This window comes from Bos indicus x Bos taurus, chromosome 3 (assembly GCF_003369695.1).
Source record: "Bos indicus x Bos taurus breed Angus x Brahman F1 hybrid chromosome 3, Bos_hybrid_MaternalHap_v2.0, whole genome shotgun sequence".
Lineage (NCBI taxonomy): Eukaryota > Metazoa > Chordata > Mammalia > Artiodactyla > Bovidae > Bos > Bos indicus x Bos taurus.
Genome location: NC_040078.1, coordinates 58,306,414 through 58,333,317, shown reverse-complemented (window position 1 = coordinate 58,333,317; position 26,904 = coordinate 58,306,414). Strand labels below are relative to the sequence as shown.

The 26,904-nt window shown below is 36.9% G+C and overlaps 1 protein-coding gene across 5 annotated transcripts in view; it reads right to left on the bottom strand.

The window, feature by feature from the left end:
- COL24A1 (collagen type XXIV alpha 1 chain) overlaps nt 1-26,904 on the bottom strand; it is a 391,998-nt gene that overhangs the window by 125,229 nt on the left and 239,865 nt on the right. For all 5 annotated transcript variants that reach the window (XM_027536666.1, XM_027536671.1, XM_027536669.1 and 2 more), the window contains exons 26-32: nt 22,115-22,168; nt 18,228-18,281; nt 16,966-17,019; nt 14,930-14,983; nt 8,101-8,154; nt 7,767-7,811; nt 7,604-7,648 (exon numbers count right to left, since the gene is read on the bottom strand). In XM_027536666.1, coding sequence (XP_027392467.1) covers nt 7,604-7,648; nt 7,767-7,811; nt 8,101-8,154; nt 14,930-14,983; nt 16,966-17,019; nt 18,228-18,281; nt 22,115-22,168 — 360 coding nt within the window. The remainder of the gene's footprint in view (nt 1-7,603; nt 7,649-7,766; nt 7,812-8,100; nt 8,155-14,929; nt 14,984-16,965; nt 17,020-18,227; nt 18,282-22,114; nt 22,169-26,904) is intronic.

Below are 26,904 nucleotides of genomic sequence, written 5' to 3'. Positions count from 1 at the left end.
CTATAAATGTATCTCATTTTACTGATAGGAAAACTGAAGTTCAGAAGGGTCAAATAATTTGTACTAAGTCAAAACAGCTATAAGTGGAAGAACCAGAATCTGACTTTGAATATGTCTGATTCCAATGTCAAGGTTTTTCACTATACTAAACTGCTTTTTACTTATTTCCATGAGAAATGAAACATTCAGTGCCCTTCTATTTTAAATAATCACGTGTAGGTTTGTATTGGTACATCAGACTCTAAGTTGACCAGACAAGGTTAAAAGCGCTTAACAGAGATTTCAGCAGCCACCTACTCACAAAAGAGAGAAAACTTGGAGTTTGATCACCAAGTTAAATGTTTGCCAAATTAAAAAACAAACAATACTTTCAAAGAAATATAACAGACTTTAGAGTCTCCACAATGAATAAGTCAAAATATTCAAGATATAGTTTAAAATTACTTGACAGGGAAAATTTCCCATATTTATAAGAAAAGGCAATTAATGGAAACCAGACTCAAGATAATACAGATTTTAGTAGGATCACACAACATTTTTAAAGTAGTTAATACTGCAGCCATGAAATTAAAAGACGCTTACTCCTTGGAAGGAAAGTTATGACCAATCTAGATAGCATATAGAAAAGCAGAGACATTACTTTGCCAACAAAGGTCCATCTAGTCAAGGCTATGGTTTTTCCTGTGGTCATGTATGGATGTGAGAGTTGGACTGTGAAGAAAGCTGAGCGCCAAAGAATTGATGCTTTTGAACTGTGGTGTTGGAGAAGGCTCTTGAGAGTCCCTTGGACTGCAAGGAGATCCAACCAGTCCATTCTGAAGGAGATCAGCCCTGGGATTTCTTTGGAAGGAATAATGCTAAAGCTGAAACTCCAGTACTTTGGCCACCTCATGCGAAGAATTGACTCATTGGAAAAGACTCTGATGCTGGGAGGGATTGGGGGCAGGAGGAGAAGGGGACGACAGAGGATGAGATGGCTGGATGGCATCACTGACTCAATAGACATGAGTCTGAGTGAACTCCAGGAGTTGGTGATGGACAGGGAGGCCTGGCGTGCTGCGATTCATGGGGTCGCAAAAAGCTGGACATGACTGAGCGACTGAACTGAACTGAACTGAACTGAATATAAAAATGCTTACTCATGTAAATAAAAATGTACTTATGATAAATAAACAGGAAATCTCAGAATAAAAAGTGTCTATAAAAAGAAACAATGACAATTATAGAACTGAAAATTAAATATCCAAATAAAAGTTTAAAATAAAATATCAAGAATAAAATTAAAAGGGCTTCCTTAACAAGTTAGGGAAGATAGATTTAGGTTATCCGGTTTAAAAAAAAAAAAAAAACAGGAAGAAGAAAGACTGAATTAGGAATGACAGGGCCCCAGGGATCTAAGGTAATCAGAATGAATAACATATATTTAACTAGAATGCAAGAAGGAAAGAAGAGAGAAAATGGGGTAGAAAAAATTTTTGAAAAAAAATTTTTTTAATTTCCAAATTTCGTGAAAGCTAATTTACACATGAAAAAAAATCAGCAAACCTCAAGCTGGATAAAAGTGAAGAAAACTCATCTAGGCACATCACAATCAAACCGCTGCTGCAGCTAAGTCGCTTCAGTTGTGTCCGACTGTGCGACCCCATAGACGGCAGCCCACAAGGCTTCCCCGTCCCTGGGATTCTCCAGGCAAGAACACTGGAGTGGGTTGCCATTTCCTTCTCCAATGCACGAAAGTGGAAAGTGAAAGTGAAGTCGCTTAGTCCTGTCCGACTCTTCGCGACCCCATGAACTGCAGCCTACCAGGCTCCTCCGCCCATGGGATTTTCCAGGCAAGAGTAGGAGAGTGGGTTGCCACTGCCTTCTCCCACAATCAAACTACTGAAAACCAAAGATAAAGAGAGAATCTTGAAAACAGTCAGAGAAAAATGATACATTATATGCAGGGGAATAATGATAAAGGTAAGTGTAGACCACTCTTCAGAAATAATGCAGGCCAAAAATAAATGGCATGTCATTTTTATAGCACTGAATGAAATCAGTACTGAATGGAAGCAAAAAAAAAAAAACTTTGTTGACCCAGAATTCTGTAATCAGTGAAAATATCCTTCAAGAATAAAGGTGAAATAAAGAAAACCTAAGAGAATTCATCACTAAAAAAGCTTGACTATAAGAAATCTAAAGGAAGTTCTACAGGCTTCAGGGAAATATACCTCTTAGAAATGTGCATATATAGAAAGAATTAAGAGCACCAGAAAGAGTAAATGCATGGATACATTTAAAAATCACTACTTTCCTTCTAAATATCTCTAAAACATGTATTTAATTTATAGTAAAACAAAAAGTATTCTATTTATATTAGAGTAGAATTTTAACTTCGAAATATGGGGTTTATAACATATATAGAAATGTAATACATAAAACAAGTATAGCATGTAAGACAGGATGCCAGTAAACAAATTTATATGGCCACAAATTTCTTACTATTATGTTAAGTATTACTATATTAACTCTAAGTAGACATTAGAACCTTAGGCTGTGACCCCTAAATCAGTTTTTGGGAAACTACAGTCGGAGTGCCAAATTTGGACCATCACCTGATTTTGTAAATAATTTTTTTGAACAATCATGCTCATTCTTTGGGAGAAGGCAATGGTACCCCACTCTAGTACTCTTGCCTGGAAAATCCCATGGATGGAGGAGCCTGGTAGGCTGCAGTCCATGGGGTCGCTAAGAGTCAGACACGACTGAGCAACTTCACTTTCACTTTTCACTTTCATGCACTGGAGAAGGAAATGGCAACCCACTCCAGTATTCTTGCCTGGAGAATCCCAGGGACGGGGGAGCCTGGTGGGCTGCCATCTCTGGGGTCACACAGAGTCGGACACGACTGAAGCGACTTAGCATTAGCAGCAGCAGCTCATTCTTTATATACTGTCTATGGTTGTTTTCACACTATGACACTAGAGCTGAGTAGTTGCACCAGAGACCACATAGCCACAAAGCCTAAAATATCCTGTGGCTCTTTACAGAGATAGTTCGCTGACTTCTGACCTAGAATAGCCACTTAAAAGTAATAATGAAAAGAAGTATAGTTAAAAAGTCAATAACTGAATTAAAATGGAGTTCTCAAAGTTATTCACTGCCCAAAGAAGGCACTCCGGGAGATGGTGAAAGACAGGGAAGCCTGGCGTGCTACAGTCCGTGGGGTCACAAAGAAGTGGACGCTCCTGAGCGACTGAACAACAATGAAGAAGGCACTGAACACCACCACCATGACAAAGGAAAAACTGTCATAAAATGGGAGGCCTAAATGCAGCTACGTCAATAACTGCATTAGGTGGAAATGGAGCCAATACTAATTAAAAGGCAGAGGTTGTCAGGATGAATTTAAAGGCAAGATGTAACTTTAAGACACTCACTTTAAACATCAAGGCACAGATAGCTTGAAAATAAATGAACGAAAAACATATGCCATGCAAACATCTAGAGAGACTCATATCAAATAAAGTAGATTTAAAAATAAAAAGTATTACCAGAAAGAGGAACGTTTTATGATAATAAAAGGGTCCGTTGATTGGGAAGACATAATAACCATATGTAAATACTCTAAAAATAGTTTCAAAATGTATAAAGCAAAATCTGAAAGAATGAGAGTCATATACAAATACAAAAATCGAAGGTAAAGGATTTAATACTCCTATCTCATTCACTGAAAGAGTATCTGTATAAAAATCAATGATGAATGAACTGTTTATAGTTTCTTTTATGAGATTTAGAAAACTAATAAGTTATGTGGACTTTATCACCTTAATAACACAATGCATCATGTCCTTTCTTCTTGATTCTCTGAGTCAGATATACCCACAGATAGAAGAAAAGTATAGGAAATAACATTGGCCCATAGACAAATATGGATAAGATCAGTTTTCATCCAATTCCAAAGAAGAGCAATATCAAAGAATGCTCAAACTACTGTACAATTACACTCATTTCACAAGCAAGCAAGTTAATGCTCAAAATTCTCCAAGCTAGGTTTCAACAGTATGTGAACTGAGAACTTCCAAACGTACAAGTTGGATTTAGAAAAGACAGAGGAACCAGAGATCAAATTGCCAACATCTATTAGATCACAGAAAATACAAGGGAATTCCAGAAAAACATCTACTTCTGCTTCATTGACTATGCTAAGGCCTTTGACTCACAACAAACTGTGGAAAACTCTTAAAGAGATGGGAACACCAGCCACTTAACCTGTCTCCTGAGAAACGTGTAGGCAGGTCAAGAAGCAACAGTTAGAACCAGACATGGAATAATGGATTGGTTCCCAATTAGGAAAGAAGTACATCAAGGCTATATATTGTCACCCTACTTATTTAACTTGTATGCAGAGTACATCATGCAAAATGCTGGGCCGGATGAAGCACAAGCTGGAATCAAGATTCCCAGGAGAAATATCAATAACCTCAGATATGCAGATGATACCACCCCAATGGAAGAAAGTGAAGAGGAAATAAAATGCCTCTTGATGATGGAGAAAGAGGAGAGTTAAAAAGCTGGCTTCAAACTCAAGATTCAAAAAACTAAGATCATGGTATCTGGTCCCATCATTTCATGGCAAATAGGGAAAAAATTAAAACAATAGCAGATTTTATTTCCTTGAGCTCTAAAATCACTGCAGGTGGTGACTGTAGCCCTGAAAGTAAAAGATGCTTCCTCCTTTGAAGAAAAGCTATGACAAACCTGGACAGTGCATTAAAAAGCAGAGACATCACTTTGCCAACAAAGGTCTGTATAGTCAAAGCTATGGCTTTTCCAGTAGTGATGCACAGATGTGAGAGTTGGACCATAAACAAAGTTGAACGCTGAAGAATTGATGCTTTTGAATTGTGGTTCTGGAGAAGACTCTTGAGAGTCCCTTGGACTGCAAGGCAATCAAACCAGTCAATTCTAAATGAAATCAATCCTGAATATTCACTAGAAGGACTGATACTAAAGCTGAAGCTCCAATACTTCGACCACCTGATGTGAAGAGCTGACTCATTGGAAAAGATCCTGATGCTGGGAAAGATGGAAGGCAAATGGAGAAGATGGCAGTAGAGAATGAGATGGTTAGATAGCATCATTGACTCAGTGGACATGAGCTTGAGCACTGAGAGTGAAGGACAAGGAAATCTGTGTGCTACAGTCCATGGGGTTGCAAAGAGTCGGACATGACTGAGCAACTGAACAACAACATAACAAGTATACTTCTGTTTATTTGGACGAGCCGAGAACTATACGTGCTAGCAATTTTCATTTAATACCTAGTTTTAGTATTATGACAATTTCAGTCAGTTCAGTTCAGTTGCTCAGTGGTGTCTGACTTTTTGAGACCCCATGGATTGCAGCACGCCAGGCTTCCCTGTCCATCACCAACTCCTGGAGCTTACTCAAACTCGTCCATTAAGTCGATGATGCCATCCAACCATCTCATCCTCTGTTGTCCCCTTCTCCTCCCACCTTCAATAATTCCCAGCATCAGGGTCTTTTCAAATGAGTCAGTTCCTTGCATCAGGTGGCCAAAGTATTGGAGTTTCAGCTTCAGCATCAGTCATTCCAATGAATATTCAGGACTGGTTTCCTTTAGGATGGACTGGTTGGATCTCCTTGCTGCAAGGGACTCTCAAGAGTTTTCTCCAACACCACAGTTCAAAAGTATCAGTTCCATGACAATTTAGAGATGTCTATTTTACACATGAAGAAAATATGATCATTTTGATATTTGGCAAAACTAATACAATTATGTAAAGTTTAAAAATAAAATAAAATTAATTAAAAAAAATAAAATAAAATATAAAAAAAAAGAAAAGAATATGAAAAAAAAAATGAAAAGCTAACCAACCTAGCCAAGACTATGCATTATTAGCAGTATGCACTAAAACAAAGGTCAATCTGACCTCGTGTATCTTTCTATTACAAGCACTGTCTGATTGTTGACAGTGAAAAAATGACTAGAGACACTGAGATTACTGTGCAGGATCAAATGTATCTGGAGGGCATCTGGATTTGTTGGATTGATTGATCCTAGCTTTCTTCAGATCTCAAGTCTCTTTCAATTCAATCAAGACCAAGGGGCTGATGTATGTATAAATCTAAGTAAACCTCAGCAGTTAGTATTAACTCATTTTGTACTGTCATCTGCTAACGTAACTTCACTCTTGCAATAGTCTATGAGACTTGTTTGCTGTCACCTAGTTAAGTTCTAGTAAGAACCATTTGTTTTCCTCAACCAAAAATTTCTGGTTTTTTGGTTGAGGAAACCAGATACCTAATATTATATTTATCCAGGCATATGTGATAAGCTGAACATGAAGGTAAAATCTAAGGAATGTCAACAATGTACAATATGTGTAAGTAATTTAATTTCTCCTGGTTTCATTTTTCTAAAATAAGAAGAACAGACTTGAAAAATTCCCAATGTTTCCGTTCATCACAAATATTAATTTTGTGTACAGTGCAGCAACATGGAAGAATCTCCAGAAACACTGTTTATATAAATAAATGTAAAATAAATGTAAACACTGTTTACATTTATACACTTATATAAAAGAAACTCAGATGATGAATATTAATACTCAGAAATAGTCTTTCAGAGTGACTTCAATTAATAATGTAGTCTCACAAACAAGTTCTTTCCCTGGATACAACCATTTTTCTCTTAAGTCTCTGCTACTGTAGGTTTGACCATTGTCAAATGTAATGCTATTATGGGAAACAACAGGCAGGGGGCAGCAGACTTCATAGACGAACAAGAGAATCCAGTGACATTAGTGATAACTACTACAGCAACTAAAGCAATTTTGTCCCATCCTTTCCTGACTATTCAGTTGCCGTATATTTAAACTGTATAACTTTAAATTATACATATATGTATATAACAGATCAAAATGACATTAAAAACTATGCTTAAAATGAAATAAAAAACCCATACGTTTAAGCTCGTGTATTCAAAATTATACATGTATATATGAGTAACATACATGTGTATGTGAATATATTTCTCTTTTTAAAAACATATATTCTCCCCTTCAATTAATATTCATAACCACAGGACTTATGTCCCAGTGAAAAAAATTGTATAATTCTGAGACTTTTGATGGTAGGAAAATATTTAGCATTATATGATATTAAAAACTCTTAGAGTAGGGCCATAGGAACTATAAAGACACACACAGCTCCACATGCCAAGGGTCCAAACAACACAAGTTCAGTTAAAATGAAACCAGGTATGAGGCCTTAAAGAAGTTTCTTACATTAGCTTCATAATGTTCCATTATATTTATATGATATCACACTACTTTATCTTGAAATGGGTTTTACAGAAAAACTATCATAATCAGATGAAGTTAAAGTGTCAGTTACCACTATCAATTTATAGATAGGTACAGAAAAGGCCCAGAATGAGTAAGCAATTTGCCCCAATGAAAGAATGACCTAAGGACTAAAGGAGGAAAATAACTTACATTCTCTTAGTCTAACATACTGATTACTAAACAAGAGTCGTATCAGAGGATAAAATGGATAAAATATATTTATGGTTTGATTATTTTTAATTACTTACTGGTTTTCCTTGAACTCCTCTCTCTCCAGGGTTTCCAGTCTTACCCTACACGAGAAAGAAAATGCCTGGGTCAAGCAGCTCCCTCCTCAAATATGAATCACAGACCAAGAAAAATGGAAGATTTTATATGTTTATCATTAACGTGAAATATTTTACTACTCACAATAAGACCACGAGGCCCTCTTTTTCCTTGATCTCCTGTTTCACCCTAACAAGAATCAATAACAGGTGAGTTAATAAGAATGGGAGTTATGGTCTTACATACATTCACATACCAAAAAAGTAAGACATTAAATGCATATTTCAAAAACACAAAAACACATTTCTGTGAGTACAGTGAAAACTTTATGTACATTTCATAATTAGACTTAAAAATTAGAATCATTTATAAGAAATGATAGAAACTTTTATAAGAAAATACATCAGTGTTTAGACAGGTAGGAAATACAGGCTCAAAAATATTTAACTGCATATGAAATGAGAAAATAAATGATTACCTTGGTACCTTGTATACCCTGTTCTCCTAAGGGACCATCTGGTCCTCTTGGTCCCTAGAGATGAAAAAAATAGCCTGTTGTTAATTTTACATGTTTCTTTTGTACTGTTATGAGTGAGTGAGTGACTGAAGTCACTCAGTCGTGTCTGACTCTTTGCGACCCTGTGGACTGTAGCCCACAGGCTCCTCCGTCCATGGGATTCTCCAGGCAGGAATACTGGAGTGGGTTGCCATTTCTTTCTCCAGGGGATCCTTCTGACCCAGGGATCGAACCCAGGTCTCCCGCACTGCAGGCAGACACTTTAACCTTTGTACTGTTATGCATCTATACAAATGGAGACATTGCCCTCAATAGTTGACAAACTCCTTTTCCTTGTTTCTGGGCCCGGAACACAGTAAAGAATACAGCTGGGTACATGGGTGAACTCATTTGCATAGGAGAATCAGGCCACTGTTTTCAAGATTTAATGCAAAATTGTAAATCAGATAACCAGAGAAACAGCTGATTGAGTTGTTGAGACAGGCGGCTGTAATATAGATTTGTTATTTAAGTATTTTGTTTACCTTATCATTTACTCAACAGAAATCCAGAATTTATCCTAAAAACAACTGTAAAGTAACTTTAAAGTAGCTAGTTTGTCCAAACAGTCTTCTTGTTTTATATTTTTGGAATGGCACTCTTCTCACTACTTTATTAGGAAATGAATGCTGACTGCATGTTCTCTACCATGCACCTGCTTGACCTGAAAGATGGCTATGGGCACAGAAAAGGAACAGAAAATGCTGCTGAGAATGTTCATGTATGTTTAAAATTTCTGAGCTGTGTTGCTATCAATACTAAATGAGTAATTAGCTGTGAATATTAGTTGCAAAAGTCATTCTCTAATGAAAGATAGTATACATTCCTTGACAAAATTATAACTGTCCTTGGAAGATCTTAAAATCGTTTTAAAGAGAATTAATCAAATTCTACAACCATTAACTGAACACTAACTGTGAAAAATGCGTTGCATTAAACGTTATGGGGATCCATATTATGATATAAGGTAAATTACAAAAGCAATTATAATATAGGCAGAGATAAGGTGTGTTAAGGGGTAAAGCGATTCAAAGGAGGGAGAGAGCTTTCACAGGTTGTAAAGGAAATGGAGGTATTATTTTGACAATCAGAGATCATGCTCTGGAAGAAATTCTAAACAGAGGGATAGTATGAGAAAAGGATACAGAGGCAGAAAAGAAGATATGCAAGAATGAAAAATGTAGTTCGTTTAACCTGAGTTATTGATTACACTGAATTTTTTTTAGTATTTCTATATTAATAAATAATTGTAGAAAGACTGGGATTTTAAAGGTAAAGGAGTGGAGTTTATAGTTGAATCAACAAACAATGAGGAGGCATTGAAGATTTCTATGCAAAACAGTGATACAAATTTCCTAATATAACATGATGATTTGAAGGAGCCCCATAGGCTTCAGTACCTTCTACTGTATCCCATCTGAGGTTAACTTAGTTTAACTTTATACTATACTATTTATAAAGCTGCTTACTGTAATAGGATGCTCTTCCTGGGTGCTCTTGGGGTAACTGCATACCCTGATCCTGTTGGGAACATTCATAGGATTGCAGAGAAGACTCACACTCCATGAGGCTGTATAGCTCCACTGGGCATACTAGAGCCAAAGCACTACAATTTCTCAGTCTGTATTTAAGGTACTCCATGATATGTCCCCCGGAGAAGGCAATGGCACCCCACTCCAGTACTCTTGCCTGGAAAATCCCATGGACGGAGGAGCCTAGTAGGCTGCAGTCCATGGGGTCGCTGAGAGTCGGACACGACTGAGCAACTTCACTTTCACTTTTCACTTTCATGCATTGGAGAAGGAAATGGCAACCCACTCCAGTATTCTTGCCTGGAGAATCCCAGGGACAGGGGGAGCCTGGTGGGCTGCCGTCTATGGGGTCGCACAGAGTCAGACACAACTGAAGTGACTTAGCAGTAGCAGTAGCAGCATGACATGTCCCCAGCTTACTTTTGACCCTATTTTCCCATAAAAGACTGCAAAACTAAGTTAAACTCTGAATGTATAGGACCCTGAATGTCAGATTGAAGAATATGGACTTAATAGATACGTGACTTTCAAAGTGCTATTCGCTTAACAAACATTTATTGAGGACCAGCTGGGAGAAGAGACAAATCCCTGAATTTATAAACAAGCAAATATATATATAAAATTACAATATAAAATGACCATCAGTAGTCAGGTATAATGAAGAAAAATAAAGGTTAAGAGACTAGAAATAATCTAAGGTGGGGAGGGGGCCACTTTAGAGGGGTGTTTGAGAAAGCTCTCAAGTGACATGTGGCTAGACCTGAAGGCGATGAGACTGAGGGTATGCAAATAACTTGGGAAAGATCATTCTGGTAGGAGCAATAGCAACTGCAAAGGTCCTGAGGTGAGGCTTCCTTGGAATGTTTGACAGCTAAGTAACTGAAGATGGAAGAAAAACCAAACTTAAAGGATGACTGGTTTCAAGTGCAATCTCACAGGACCTTGTTCTAATAATTACCTTTACCTTAAAAATTCAGTAGCCTATATTGATTCTTTCCCTAGCACCTTCTATGCCCTTTTCCCTTTTTCTTCTCTTTAGGAAAACACTTTCCAAAATTTTTTGGAGTAGTAATAGAACATTGCTGAGAAAGTATGAAAAGAAATGAGTAGTAGCATTCTAAAATACCCCAGGAAACAAGTATGATCTAGAAGTGTGTCCACTGGCAACCAGGCATCTAACTCTTTTGTAACATGAAATTTCTGACTTTCTTGGATATTTTGTTAATATTAACCAGTAGAATTATGACAGCATTAATATAAAATCAAATTGGAGACGTAAGTTTGCTTGTGGCAGAAAGGGGGGAGTGGGGAGAAGATAAAAATTCTGACTCCATGTTAAGACTGGCAGAACTCTTGAAAAAAGTCTGGTCCTCCCAATCCTTCAGTTAAGGGTTAGTTAATTAACTAAAGCTTAGCTTTATCAACATTTATAACTTCTTTGATATTAGTTGTAGAAGTTATCCCTGCTGCTGCTGCTACTGCTAAGTCGCTTCAGTCATGTCTGACTCTGCGCGACCCCATAGATGGCAGCCTACCAGGCTCCGTTGTCCCTGGGGTTCTCCAGGCAAGAACACTTTCCTTCTCCAATGCATGAAAGTGAAAAGTGAAAGTGAAGTCGCTCAGTCGTGTCCGACTCTTCGAGACCCCGTGGACTGCAGCCTACCAGGCTTCTCCGCCCATAGGATTCTCCAGGCAAGAGTACTAGAGTGGGGTGCCATTGCCTTCTCCGAGAAGTTATCCCTGGGTTACTGTATATGCCTTCTCTGACTCCTGAGACAACAAGCTTCAGGTCAAGTTCTAAGAAGACTAGACAAGCAGTATTATAATAGGTACCTAATTGGGTATAAAGTTATTCTTTCTAGTACTTGCCTTAAAATATCTGATTAGCTATAATATAAAGCTATTGAAGAATGGATCCTGGCTAAGTAAAAAAAAAAAAAAAATCTAATCTTTTTTTTGTCCTCTTTTGGAAAAGTTAAAAGTCAGCCACAGGTTTGTTGTTGTTCAGTCTCTAGATTGTGACCGGCTCTTTTCGACCTCATGGACTGCACACCAGGCTTCCCTGTCTCCCAGAGTTTGCTCCAATTCATGTCCATAGAGTCAGTGATTCCATCCAACTATCTCATCCTCTGTTGCCCCCTTCTCCTCCTGCCTTCAAACTTTCTCAGCATCAGGGTCTTTTCCAATGAATCAGCTCTTTGAATCAGGTGGCCAAAGTATTGCAACTTCAGCATCAGTCCTTCCAATGAATATTCAGAGTTTATCTCCTTTAGAATGGACAGGTTGATCTTGTTGTCCAAAGGACTCTGAAGAGTCTTCTCCAGAACCACAATTCAAAAGCATCAGTTCTTGGGCACTCAGCCCTCCTTATGGTCCAACTCTTACATCCGTACGTGACTACTGGAAAAACCATAGCTTTGATTGTATGGACCTTTGTTGGCAAAGTGATGTCTCTGCTTTTTAATATGCTATCTGTTTGTCATAGCTTTTCTTCCAAGGAGCAAGTATCTTTTAATTTCACGGGTGCAGTCCATCCACAGTGATGTCGGAGCCCAAGAAAGGAAAATAAGTCACAACAGGCTACAGGTAACTCTCCCATCTAACAATGTCAAACTACATGAACATTTTCAATCAACCCCGTTACCTTTTTCATAAGGGGCAGGATTATACAATCTTCACAAAACAAGTTAGAAAAGTTTTCATGATACTAAGTTGTTTAGATTGTTTGCTGAGATGGCAGGTATTGTTGCTTGCCCGAGCTTTTGCTATTCTGTCAATATTGTATGATACTTTAAAAGCCACTGTAAGTCATTAAACCATGAAATCATGTGGCTTATATCTAAGAAATAGTTAACCTTGAATTCCCCAAGATAGTAGGAGAGTTTGACAGATTGTATTAAATCAGTAAATGTTAGACAGATGAATGGCAGATGGATGGATAGCAGAGAATCAGACGGAGAAGCAGTATCCTTGGGTTGTAGTCCTACCATTCATGATGTTCACATATTCACATAAGATAAAAGTACAAATCACAGGCAGAACAGCACGGGCGTATAAGCACTAGTTTCACAATGAGAGTTTTTTTGTATCGTCTCCATGAAAATGTGCCTAGCTTCCCCTCCAATGTGCGGTGACACAGCTGTGCTGGAAATATGACCTCTTCAGTCTTTAGGGTAGCAAGGAAAGGCTGGGGCACAGGCATCTCCATCCAAATAACTTTTGTATTTATCCCTGTAGGCTGGACAGAAATTCTCAAATTTTTGTGAGTGAAAAACATTTGAAATGATATGCATTATGATCACATCTATAGTGGAGAATAGATGAGAAAATATGTTGATGGGAGAAGATACTAGGTGAGAACCAGAATGGAACTTCATAATACTATATTTTTCCCTTAACATTCTGGTCATCAGTTCTTTTTGTATTCCCAGTGTTGACTGATTATATGAAATATTCTCCTGTAAAGGGAGCACTTTTGTATTAAATGAAGCCCTTATTTCTAAACTAAAACTTTGCTTAAGAAATACTGAGTGCACTTTAAATAATTATGAGGAGTCATCTGGAAACATGTCAGTAAAATGTATCTGGAGGATGAGAGAGACCTTTGAGGAGGTGAGAGATGAAGACAAAGTGTCAAATCAGAAAAGAATAATAATTTGCCCAGGGATCACAGGGAAGTTAAAAACTACAGATAAATAAACTTTCCATATGACATGAGATAGCACAACTGATTCAGAAACATATCCTGCTTAAGTATATGGCTTACATATGCCTGGATAACCAATAATATCTGAATTATTTAGCTAACCAAATAAAGGTTTTTTTTTTTTTTTCATCTGTCACAAAGTTGAACTTTACCACTATGAGTAATATGGTGTTAAATAAACACATTTGACCTGACCAAGTGCTGAATGCTTGCAGAGTGCAGACCACTAAAACACAGAGTACAGATCATCTTCCATGATTTTTTATTATTCTAAATCTCATTTGGGCTAAAATAGATGTGGCCATCAGCGTTATTTATAGACTGTAAATCCATAACCCAGAAAGGAAAATAGTTTTTCAGAATAGAAGTGAAGATACAGAAAAATTTGCTCTTTTTCTTTAATCTTCACCTAAAACACAGCACATGAAATTGAAGTCATTACTTCTTTGGGTTTATTTTATTTTTTGGCCACGTTGTGCAGCTTGCAGGGTCTTAGCTCCCTGATCAGGGATTGAAACCAAGCCACAACAGTGAATGTGCCGAATCCATATCTTTGTATTGCCAATGAGTTCCTAAAGTTGTTATTTTAAACTAAGCACCTTTCTTACACTTGCCAACTGGAAAATGGGAGGGTGTTTTTTTTTGTTTTTGTTTTTTTAATCTTTGTTATTTGGAGGCCATTATTTTAGCATTTTAAAATATTTTCTTCTCTAGCTGTAAAAGTCAAGGTAAAGCCAAGGAAGAAAACAGAGTTCTTAGAGCCTACATATTCAAATTAATCAAGGAAAAATACTCTAATATTCAATGCGGTATTGAAAAACCATAGGCTTTGGAGTTAGACACTCCAAGGTTTGAATCCTGGTTGTGCCCTAGACCTATGTCAAAAGTTCATATACTTAAACTCTCTGAGCCCCATTTACCTCAACTATAATATCTGAGATAAATGCCTCCCCCTTTTAGAGTGGTTGTGAGTATTAGTATATGTAAAGGTGCTTGGCACATGACAGGCATGTAATAAATGGTGGTTCCTATTTCTTTAAAGAAAAAAACAGGATCTAAATGTTTAAAAGACTTAAAGAATGAAAGCTTTTTAACTTAATTCTTAAGCATAATTATTAGACAATGATTATATTACCTCTTATTTACAGTGAATAAACTCTTAGTCATCCTTTGTGTCCTCATTCTATCTCCTATCACTCTTTATCATGCTGTTACTATCTCTTGCTATATAAGTCTCTTTGTGAGTACAAAAATAATTTATTTAAACATCTTCACATTCACAATTCCCCCAGTGGATGAAACTGGAAGTTGGGAGTAAGAGAGAATTCTTCAGTCAATAAAATTTCTAAAACACAAAATGGAAAAGTATGGTTTTATAAGTACAAATGATTATAAATTACACTGCAATTAATGTTTCCATCTAATATAAGCTATTTTTGCTGAACACATCACTATTTACAACGTCATTTTTTTTTTTTTTAGGTTAATGTACTTTCTTGATTTGATAACTTACTCTTCGTCCTTTAGGACCTGGAATCCCAGGTGGTCCTCTTGCCCCCACATGACCCTACATGTTGAAAATTTAAAAATCAGTTACAGAATTCACAGGAATATTACAAGAATAGTAGTTATAATCTTTCTTATGACATGCAATTCTCACTGGGAATTCTTAAAAAACAAATATCATATTGGCCTTTCCCAATGCTCTGCTTTTGACATATCCTACTATTTAGAGAAATTTAATTTCTAAGTGTTGATACCCTGAAAAGAATGAGAAGCACTTAATATTCACTGACTGCATGGTTTTTATGATAAACACATATGGCGTGGTAGTGGAGGGAGATATGCACATGACCAATGTGACAAGTCTAACCTGCCTGGTCCATCAGAGAAGCAATGGCTACTTTTGTAAGATTTCTTTCTCATTCCTCTAGATGTTTATGATACTCCTATCACATAAAAATGGATTTTTTCTGTTACCATGAAAAATGCCACAAAATTTTCCAAATTAATATGCTACAAAAATAGTCTTCAGTGAAGATTTCATTATTATTCAGTCAATTACAATGAGCTCATTTTATACCTAATAGTCTCCAATGAAGACTTGCTTAGAAAACAAAGTTTATTTATCTGTATAACATAGGTAGATGAAAATGAAAACAGTGAACTTTCACAGGAACTAAAATCTATTTTTTATCTCACACAACTAAAAAAATAGCAACCGTGCCCTAGATCAGTCTTCCTCATTTGGAAGTCAATACATGTCTATCAGTATGCTGGAAAATTGGGCTTATCTTCAAAACAGAAGCTTCACAAAACAGCATAAACCCCTTCTGATAATAGTTCTACTTAGGGGATCACAAGGCTCATATTTTTCACATTTAAGTTCACAATAACTTTCAGTCTTTAATCAGCAAACTTTCTCTTTGAGACAAGACTTCATTATTTTCCTGTAAACACAAATGGAATTTTTCAAAACTCAATTTTTGAATAATAAATTTTTCTATGGATTTTTTCAGTTGGAGAATATTAGCACATTTCTAAGAACAGTGCATTTGGTCCCATCACTTCATGGGAAATAGATGGGGAAACAGTGGAAACAGTGTCAGACTTTATTTTGGGGGGCTCCAAAATCACTGCAGATGGTGACTGCAGCCATGAAATTAAAAGACACTTACTCCTTGGAAGAAAAGTTATGACCAACCTAGATAGCATATTCAAAAGCAGAGACATTATTTTGCCAACAAAGGTCCGTCTAGTCAAGGCTATGGTTTTTCCAGTGGTCATGTAGGGATGTGAGAGTTGGACTGTGAAGAAAGCTGAGCGCCAAAGAATTGATCCTTTTGAAGTGTGGTGTTGGAGAAGACTCCTGAGAGTCCCTTGGACTGCAAGGAGATCCAACCAGTCCATTCTGAAGGAGATGAGCCTTGGTATTTCTTTGGAAGGAATGATGCTGAAGCTGAAACTCTAGTACTTTGGCCACCTCATGTGAAGAGTTGACTCATTGGAAAAGACTCTGATGCTGGGAGGGATTGGGGGCAGGAGGAGAAGGGGATGACGGGATGAGATGGCTGGATGGCATCACCGACTCGATGGACGTGAGTTTGAGTGAACTCCGGGAGATGGTGATGGACAGGGAGGCCTGGCGTGCTGCTATTCATGGGGTCGCAAAGAGTCGGACACAACTGAGCGACTGAACTGAACTGAAGAACAGTATGTTGGAACTTGTGCTTGTGATTTTTCCAATTGGTCTTACTTCAACGCTTAATTATTGACTATTTTCTTATACATGGTTATTGGTTGCAGAGCTGTACTATTAGAAAGCAAAAGTGAAGTCTCTCAGTCATGTCTGACTCTTTGCGACCCCATGGACTGTGGCCTACTAGGCTCCTCCATCCATGGGATTCTCCAGGCAAGAGTACTGGAGTGGGTACTATTAGAAGTGAGCAGTAAATAACAGAACAAGTAGAAGCAAGGAAGTGAAAGACACCATGTTATATTCTAGAGTGTTTTGCAGTGATTGGGAAGAGAAGTCTTTTCTGTACTTACAGGTAATCCCAGGGCACCCATGGGTCCTGGAACTCCAGGAGGACCTGGATATCCCTATAATTTAAGCAAAAATATAAGAGACATGAATTCTCCGTCATATCTAATTATTTTCACTGAAGACAAACCAGTAAATGATAAACAGTAATTACAAATGATAATTTGATAAACTCTCCATCTTCTATCCAAGACATGAGGCCACAGAAAATGTCCCAGAGATAGACAACAGAGACAAAAATGTTTACAGAGATGCTGTGTATACTTTTATTGGAAACTCTTTGCCCAGAATCATATATTATAACCTATTGAGAGGAGAATATTCATCTCATCTTTCTCTAGGTTATGTTATGCTGTGAATAAATGTTCATTATGTTAAATATATACAGATTGTGAAATCATATCCTTTTCAATGTCAGGGAATTCAAAAATTAAGAAATGTGATTGTGAACAAATACTCTAGCCTATCAAATTTTACAAGGACTACACCCTTAGTGGTATTAACCGTATTCAGATGCTTCAAAGAATATCTTAGGAGACAATCATTTCTCAAATTAATTAGCCTTTAAAGGTATATTAAATTTCCTAGTTAACAGCAATTAGAGATAGGTAAAAGCAACCTTACAGTGTTTTACTCATAATACAGAAGTCAAAAGTGAAGAAAAACTTATGTAAAATGAATTTGCAGATAATATTAGGTACACTAGATCCATTACAATGCATTTTCTGAAAGCAAGATTCTTTAGTTGAAAATAATTCTTAATTCTATTTTCTATCACATTTAGAAACTTCAATAAATGAAAAACTGCAATCCAGATATAAAATTTATCAGCTATTACTATCTTAAAGATATAAGACCATAAGATGAATTCCAGACTCTGATCTTTCATACATAAAAGAATTACACTGTGACCACAAACTTATGGAATGGTGGCAATGATGTTATGTGTCATACAAACTATAAGTTGTCAAATCAAAGTAGACTCCTAATTGAATTTTCTTCTTCATCCACATATGCTAATTTAGGATGGTTAATTCTTCTCTTAAAACTATAGGCTCCTTTGACTAAGCCATCTGATTTGCATGCTTTTGAGTGCAAATCAGCATTCCGGATGGCAAACAGTTTAGAAGAAAACTTCTAATGGAAACTTACTACAAAATAGCATTTTTCACTTACTTGAATTTCATTCAAGGCAGTTCTACCTCTGGAATGCCATAACTTTACTATGTTCTTTGGACACATATCTTTCAGATTACTGAGTTCTTACCATTGCACCCTTTTCCCCCTGAGGACCTACTGGACCTGGACTTCCACGCTCTCCCTTTTGAAAAAAAGAAAAACATTGAAGCATGTTGATTAGTCGTGAAAAGGTAGAATAGACTACATATTATTTACTGACTCATTCGTTTGGTTTACAATTTTTAAATGTCTAGGCATATGGTATGTGGGCTTCTAATTATACTCTGACCCCAGGGCCTCCATTTATAGTCTCATTCTAGATTCTACAGATGTCAGGACAGACCTGCACACACAAACCATGAGACATATACACTTATCTCATTTATATAAGATGTGAATAAATAACAAATACATATTAGCAAGCCAAAAATCAAATTAGTTATAACAATGTTCTCCAGGACACAGCAGAGAAACTTGGAAGGCAAAGTGGTTTAATAGCAAACTATTAATACAATGCATTTATAATACATAGTCTATTCTACTTTTTCAAATACACTTGTACAATGACAAAACAAATAATCTATAAAACTATTTTATATTATTGAGTTGGCAAAATATTTAAGAAAAAACTGAACTTAATTATTATTGTGCCTATTCTGATGATGGACTGTCAATGTTTGACCATGTAATATAGTGTATAAAAATCTCTTAAGTTGCTATATATTTATTTCAAAAAATATTTTATTTCCTCATTTATTCTTTTGTTTCAGCAATATTAATTATCATACTGCTATAATCAATAATATTACATAATATTTTCTCTTGGCAGTAATGAACTAAAGTATTAAACAATGAAATATCATTAATTCAAAGTTTATAAAATGTGAAATACTTTCATTAAAGTGTAAATGAAACATGCAATGCACAGAAAATTAAAAACTACTTTCAAATCATTAAAAAAATTAGTCAAGAATGAGCTAAGCCTGGACCATAAACTCATTCTAATTTTCAGTAAGTTTTAAATTTACAAATTTTGCAGTTTTACCCTAAAGTTGCTAGAATTTTACTATTATTAAAATTCTCTTAAGATACTTTTCAAGGGATAAAATACTGAAGTTTATTTAAATGAAAAAATATAAATTATGAATAATTAAGATTTAAAATTGAACAAACATCATATGCTAAAGTTTTGCAAGTAGAAATTCTCATAATTTTAGACATATAAAATATGAAGATAGTAAAAGTATGAAAACAAACTGTAAAAATTAACTTGTGTATAACCATTGAACAAAATTTTATTTCTGTAAACTTTTAACACAACCATAATTATGATAATCAAATATACCACAATAGATTAAAGGTCTCAGCTGATTCACATCAAAATTCCAAAGATTTTCAGCATGTTAGAGTAGAAGACAACTTAACACAGAAGTAACTACATCACAATGGAAAAGTTTATACTTTTAGATAGTTTTATAACTATCTAAATTTTTCTGAACTGAGGTCATTTTATATTTTTATATTGTTAATAAAAATCAGTAAATATTTTAAAATCATTTTTAATGTACTGAGCATTGGGGAGATATAACAGAAATTTGACTTAGACTCTGCTGCTGCTAAGTCGCTTCAGTTGTGTCCGACTCTGTGGGACCCCATAGATGGCAGCCCACCAGGCTCCCCCATCCCTGGGATTCTCCAGGCAAGAACACTGGAGTGGGTTGCCATTTCCTTTTCCAATGCATGAAAGTGAAAAGTGAAAATAAATTTGCTTAGTCGTGTCTGACTCCTAGCAACCCCATGGACTGCAGCCTAACAGGCTCCTCTGTCCATGAGATTTTCCAGGCAAGAGTATTGGAGTGGGGTGCCATTGCCTTCTCTGGACTTAGACTCTACCCTCAAGTAATTAGAAACATGTCATTAAGAAAGATGAATTAATTAGAGGAAATATTTTAATTGTGTGGTACTTATTCTACATCCAGGAAAGGAAGAAATCAAGAAGGAATAGAATAATCTGGGAAGACTTTATGGAGGAGACAGAACTTCACTGAGTATTATAGTTTGGCTTTGAATAAATACAGAGAAAGGAAGAGGATACTCTAAACCAAGAAAACAGTAAGAATAATAATAGGAACAGGTATAAAATATGAGACAGGGGAGCAAAAACGGTTTATACTGTGAATATCAGAAAATTCATTACATGAACTGATTAAGCCAAAATCATGTAGTATCTTGACAGCAAAGTAGACCTATTAATAGGCTTAAGCATGATGGCTCTGACAGTAAAGAATCTGCCTTTAATATTGGAGCCCCGGGTTCAGTCCCTGGGTTGGGACGATCCTATGGAGGAGGGCATGACAACCCATTCCAGTATTCTTGCCTGGAGAATCCCCATGGACAGAGGAGCTTGGTAGGCTACAGTTCATGGGGTTGCAGAGAGTCAGACATGACTGAAGTGACCCAGCGCATACACATAGGGAGTTAATGAAGATTTCTCAAAATGCTTTATCCTGACACATCAAAATAAGTGTTCCACTAGTAATATGTAGGCTGGATTAGAAGATGGAAAGGGAAAGTGAAAAGAAAGGAAGTGAAGTCGCTAAGTCGTGTCTGACTCTTTGTAACCCCATGGACTGTAGCTTACCAGGCTCCTCCGTCCATGGGATTTTCCAGGCAAGAGTACAGGAGTGGGTTGCCATTTCCTTCTCCAGGGGATTTTCCAATCCAGGGATGAAACCCAGGTCTCCAGCATTGCAGGCAGATGCTTTACTATCTGAGCCACCAGGCCAGAGTGTAAATTTAAGATAAACTAATAAGATTGTCTGAGGGGGTAGCCTAGATTGATTATTAGAAAGGATAAACTGTAAAGAAAAAACTCTAAGACCTGCTAAAAAGATTAGGCATAGAGAATGAGTTGATTAGATAAGCAAGGGACATGAATTTGATTAGATAACTCAAGGGACATGAATTTGAGCAAACTTAAGGAGATAGTGGAGGACAGAGGAGCCTGGCATGCTGAGGTCCACGGGGTGGCAGAGTCAGACATGATTTAGTGACTGAACAACAACAATGGAAGAAAAGGGAAATGCAAAGATGGGTTCACTCTATCTGGAACACTGGGAGAACAGAGATAGGTGTAACGCAGACCAATAGAAATGAGAAAATTGGGATGAGAACAGTTTAGATGTGGGTGGCGGGGGGAGGATGAATTTTAAATATATTGTTTAACTTAAATTAACAATTTCAGATGGAAATAACTGGAACATGATCTAATTTACTTCTAATCCTGGCTCTACTTAATTATTCACAAAGAGTAGCCTTGCATTAGATTACCATGCTTCCACTTTACGTTCAGCAAGTCAGGTTTCAGTCAAAGGTCCAAAATTTTCTAGTTCATAATGAGTCAATTAAAAACAATTCAAGAAAATGTCCTTGTTGGTTTCAAATAAAGAAATACTTCTAATTTTTTTCAAAAAAGACTTTCTTAAACTTGAAACTAAATATGGAAAATCACTCCCAAGGTAATGATTTCTAGGAAATTTTTAAGCAAATTACAATTTCCATCACAATAGCCAAAAAGATCCATGAATAACTTCATACTGGATTCCAAAAAAATATAAAGAGATTGTGACTGAAACTTGGATCAGGCAAAGTGATAACTTATTCTTCACTTTCAAAACTGTTTCCTTTAGGGACTTGTTCTCATAAAGTAGATTTAAATATTTTCTAGTCATATACCTAGACCATCTATTTCATCTTTTCTCTTCCAAGCACATAATTATAACCAAAAGAGTGCTCTGCTCTTTAAAATTTAGAAACATGTATACTATCAGCTATATTTCAATATATTTAAGAGAATCAGTATAGGTAATGCATTTTAAGTTATAAGTGATTTATAATTCATAAAATATATGAATATCCCTCCTTTGAGTTTATCTTAGAATCCTTACTATTGAATAAAACAATGAAAGAAATTACCTTTTCACCAATGCTTCCAGTCACCCCAACTTCTCCAGGTAAACCAACAGGTCCCTTTTAAGAAAGAGTATAATAGAAAATACATATATATTGTATTGCCATTATAGCATCCTGGTTTTAAATTTCCTGTAAACACTATGTTTCTTTCTAACTCATTCTAAATTCTAAATTTGTCTTAGAGTAAAATTCCTCCTAGTATAGGTGTCTTGACTAAGATTTCACATTAGAATTAATTATTCAGTCAATCACCAAATATATATGAATGTCTAATTTGTGACAGGCCCTGTGCTGGAAGGCATGGAGCTTCAATTGTCCTTGTGGAACTAACAGTTCAATGGATATAATAAAAATTCCTGCAGTTTTTACAGATTCTTGATGTGGATACACTAGCTTAAGAAATCATTTCTGTGACTTCCTTCTTTGAAAGCTCCTCAGTACATGAGGGAATAGCTTATTAATTCACTCAAAAAATATCGGGTGCCTACTTTATGCCTTGCCCTATGCTAGTTGCTGAGATTTCATTAGTAAGCAAAGGAGACCTAGGACTTGCCCTGATGAGGCAAAAAGTCCTGTAGAAGTAAGAAAAACTAAATTAAAAAGTGAATAATTATAAATTATGATAAGAGGTTCACAAAGGAAACAACTGTGATGCTGAGGTGGAGAATAAAAGACATATTTTTACCAAAGATGGTCAGGGTAAATCTGAGATCTAATATTTAAGCTGAAAGTTCAAGAATAAGAAGAGGCTAGCCAGCCAAGGGAAGAAAGGAGGAAGAGCTTTCTAGGCAGAGGAAATAGCTTGAGTAAAGAATTAATTTGGCAGAGGTGAAAGAAGGCAATCAGTAACACAGTTTCAGAGTGAACAAGGCTCATGGTGCATCTATCTTTATGGATTCTGTCTCTCTGGATTCTGCTTCAAGCAGTGTAGAAAGCAAAAACGGTAACATAGAACAAGTTTCACAAGAGTATAATTCTTCTCCTGACTGTTTTCAATTATGAAGTTACTTTCTTTTATTTAAAAATGTATGAAATGGGTTTCCCTGATGGGTCAGTGGTAAAGAATCTTCCTGCCAATGCAGGAGACACAGGCTCAATCCCTGGCCTGAGAAGAGCTCTCATGCCATGGAGCAACTAAGCCTGTGCACCACAGCTACGGAGCCCGCACCCTAGAGCCCAGGAGCCACAACTACTGAAGCCTGCATGCCCTAGAACGCTCAGCAACAAGAGAAGGGACCACAGTGAGAAGCCCTTGCACCACGACTAAAGAGTAGCACTTGCTAGTCACAACTAGAGAAAAGTCCCAGCACAGCAACAAAGACCCAGAATAGCCAATAAATAAATAAAGTTATTTTTTAAAAATGCATGAAAATTGTCTTTTCCAATAGCTACCATAGATACTTCAACAGACTATCATATAATAATACATATAAGCATTAGAAGATACCTGAATCATGAAAAATGGTTTGCTGTGTTGAAGCTAACTGAAGTTAATATATAGGGGCATGATTTTATACACACACACACACACACACACATATATATAAAGAAAGCTGAGCACAGAAGAACTGATGCTTTTGAACTGTGGTTTTGGAGAAGACTCTTGAGAGTCCCTTGGACTACAAGGAGATCCAACCAGACAATCCTAAAGGAGATCAGTCCTGGGTGTTCATTGGAAGGACTGATATTGAAGCTGAAACTCCAATACTTTGGCCACCTGATGCAAAGAGCTGATTCATTTGAAAAGACCCTGATGCTGGGAAAGATTGAGGGCAGGAGGAGAAGAGGACGACAGAGGATGAGATGGTTGGATGGCATCATTGACTCAATGGACGAGTTTGGGTAAACTCTGGGAGCTGGTGATGGACAGGGAGGCCTGGAGTGTTCCGGTTCATGGGATCACAAAGAGTTGGACATGACTGAGTGACTGAACTGATATACGTATCCTCACCCACATCTATCTATCTGTTGATTATATATACACTAACATATGTTAAACACTTGCTATATGTCTGATTTAATCTTCACACCAACCATATTTGGTAGTATTATCATCAGATCAGATCAGATCAGTCGCTCAGTCGTGTCCAACTCTTTGCGACCCCATGAATCGCAGCACGCCAGGCCTCCCTGTCCATCACCAACTCCCGGAGTTCACCCAGACTCACGTCCATCGAGTCAGGGATGCCATCCAGCCATCTCATCCTCTGTCGTCCTCTTCTCCTCCTGCTCCCAATCCCTCCCAGCATCAGAGTCTTTTCCAATGAGTCAACTCTTCACAGGAGGTGGCCAAAGTACTGGAGTTTCAGCTTTAGCATCATTCCTTCCAAAGAAATCCCAGGGCTGATCTCCTGCAGAATGGACTGGTTAGATCTCCTTGCAGTCCAAGGGACTCTCAAGAATCTTCTCCAACACCACAGTTCAAAAGAATCAATTCTTCAGCACTCAGCCTTCTTCACAGTCCAACTCTCACATGCATACATGACCACAGGAAAAACCATAGCCTTGACTAGATGAACCTTTGTTGGCAAAGTAATGTCTCTGCTTTTGAATATGCTATCTAGGTTGGTCATAACTTTCCTTCCAAGGAGTAAGCGTCTTTTAATTTCATGGCTGCAGTCACCATCTGCACTGATTTTGGAGCCCAGAAAAATAAAGTCTGACACTGTTTCCACTGTTTCCCCATCCATTTCCCATGAAGTGGTGGGACCGGATGCCACGATCTTCGTTTTCTGAATGTTGAGCTTTAAGCCAACTTTTTCACTCTCCACTTTCACTTTCATCAAGAGGCTTTTGAGTTCCTCTTCACTTTCTGCCATAAGGGCGGTGTCATCTGCATATCTGAGGTTACTGATATTTCTCCCAGCAATCTTGGTTCCCCCTTAACAAATAAGGTAGATGAGTTAAGAAGCTTTCTAAAGTATATGAGCTTAAATAGTATATATGAGTTTAAGTGGCTACTGAACACTCGAAATACAGTCTACACTGACATGTGCTATAAGTGCAAAAGACACTCAAGATTTCAAAGACCTACTACAAAAAGTTGAAGCTGAAGCTCCAATACTTTGGCCACCTGATGCAAAGAGCTGACTCATTTGAAAAGACTCTGATGCTGGGAAAGATTGAGGGAGGAGGAGAAGGGGATGACAGAGGATGAGATGGTTGGATGGCATCACTGACTCAATGGACATGGGTTTGGGTGGACTCCGGCAGTTGGTGATGGACAGGGAGGCCTGGCGTGCTGCGGTTCATGGGGTCGCAGAGTTGGACACGACTGAGTGACTGTAATGAACTGAACTACAAAAAGAATGCAAAATATCTAATTAATGACTATTTACACTGATTACATATTAAAATGATAATGGTTTGGATATATTAGTTGAAGTAAATATTACTAAAATCAATTTCACTATTTTTTTTACATTTTTAAATGTGGCTATTGGAAAATTTTAAATTACATTTGTGACTTACATCATATTTCTATTGGATAATACTAATTCATATTTTTAAACAACATGCTAATAATATAAGTAGTTATATCCAGATGAAAGGGACCTAATAATTTATTTCTATGGTTCTTTAAGGGAGTGAAGGCTTTCATTCTGAAACAATCAATGATCTACGGTCAGTTAATCAAATCTGAGCAGAAACAATGAAGTTGAACTCTTTTGTGAGACAATAACCAAAATAGCAGAACCTAAGAACTGCCTTATAGCTCAAATGGTAAAGAATCTGCCTGCAATGCAGGAGACCTGGGGTCGATCCCTGGGTCAGGAAGATCCTGTGGAGAAGGGAATAGCAATCCTCTCTAGTATTCTTGCTTGGAGAATCCCACAGATAGAGAAGCCTGGATGGCTACAGTTTGTGGGGTCTGAAAGAGTCAGACACGACTGAGTGACTAACACTTTTTCTAAACACAGACTAGTTAATTCAAGGGGAAAAAAAAAGAAACCCTTTTCCTAACAAGTCAAATTTAGATGAATGAATGGAGTAGGGGCCATTTAGCTTATCCCAATATTGACCATGCATACCAGAGTAATATTACCTACAAAAATATTTTGCTTAGCCCACAGTTCACACATACTAATCTTAAAAAGCTGAATAAGGTGCTAAGATTTATCAGTCTGGAGGTTTTACATTAAAAGTTTTTATATATAAAGATTTATAAGATGCCTGGCTTCAGATGACTAGCATAGTGTATGCTAGGCTAGTGTATTCTCAAAGACAAATATTGGATAAGCATTCTTCAGTTCACCATAGTCCCTGTCAATCGCTCATCTCATACCTAACCATTTCACTATTTATACTACCTGCCTGATCCCAATAGGGTATTTGAGTTTGTCACTCCTGATGTCAGTATTAGAAGGTGCAGTCCATCAAAAGGGCATAATTGGAAGAGATAAGTTCTTATTGGAAAGACAAATAACTCCTAGGATTATATCCATTTCCACAGGGAATCTTTAATGAAACTTAGCTAGGGAACAGATGTACAATGGTTTCCTTAGACTATTTCAGGACCCCAAAAGCCTAATACAAACATATTAAACCTGATAACACTCAAGTTTTGGCTTATAAAGTGGGGACAGAACTATATGTAACCAGTTTATATCACTGATACATTACTCTGGAGAGCAATTGTATGTAGAGTATGTTATAAGAGAGTATATAGTAAAACAGAAGATGCATCTAATCCATAGCTTAGCACTTTCATTTCTAACTGGACACCTGGGTTTCTACTCACACATACATGCTCTAGGAGATACAAAGAAAATGTCCATGGTGGCATTATTTAA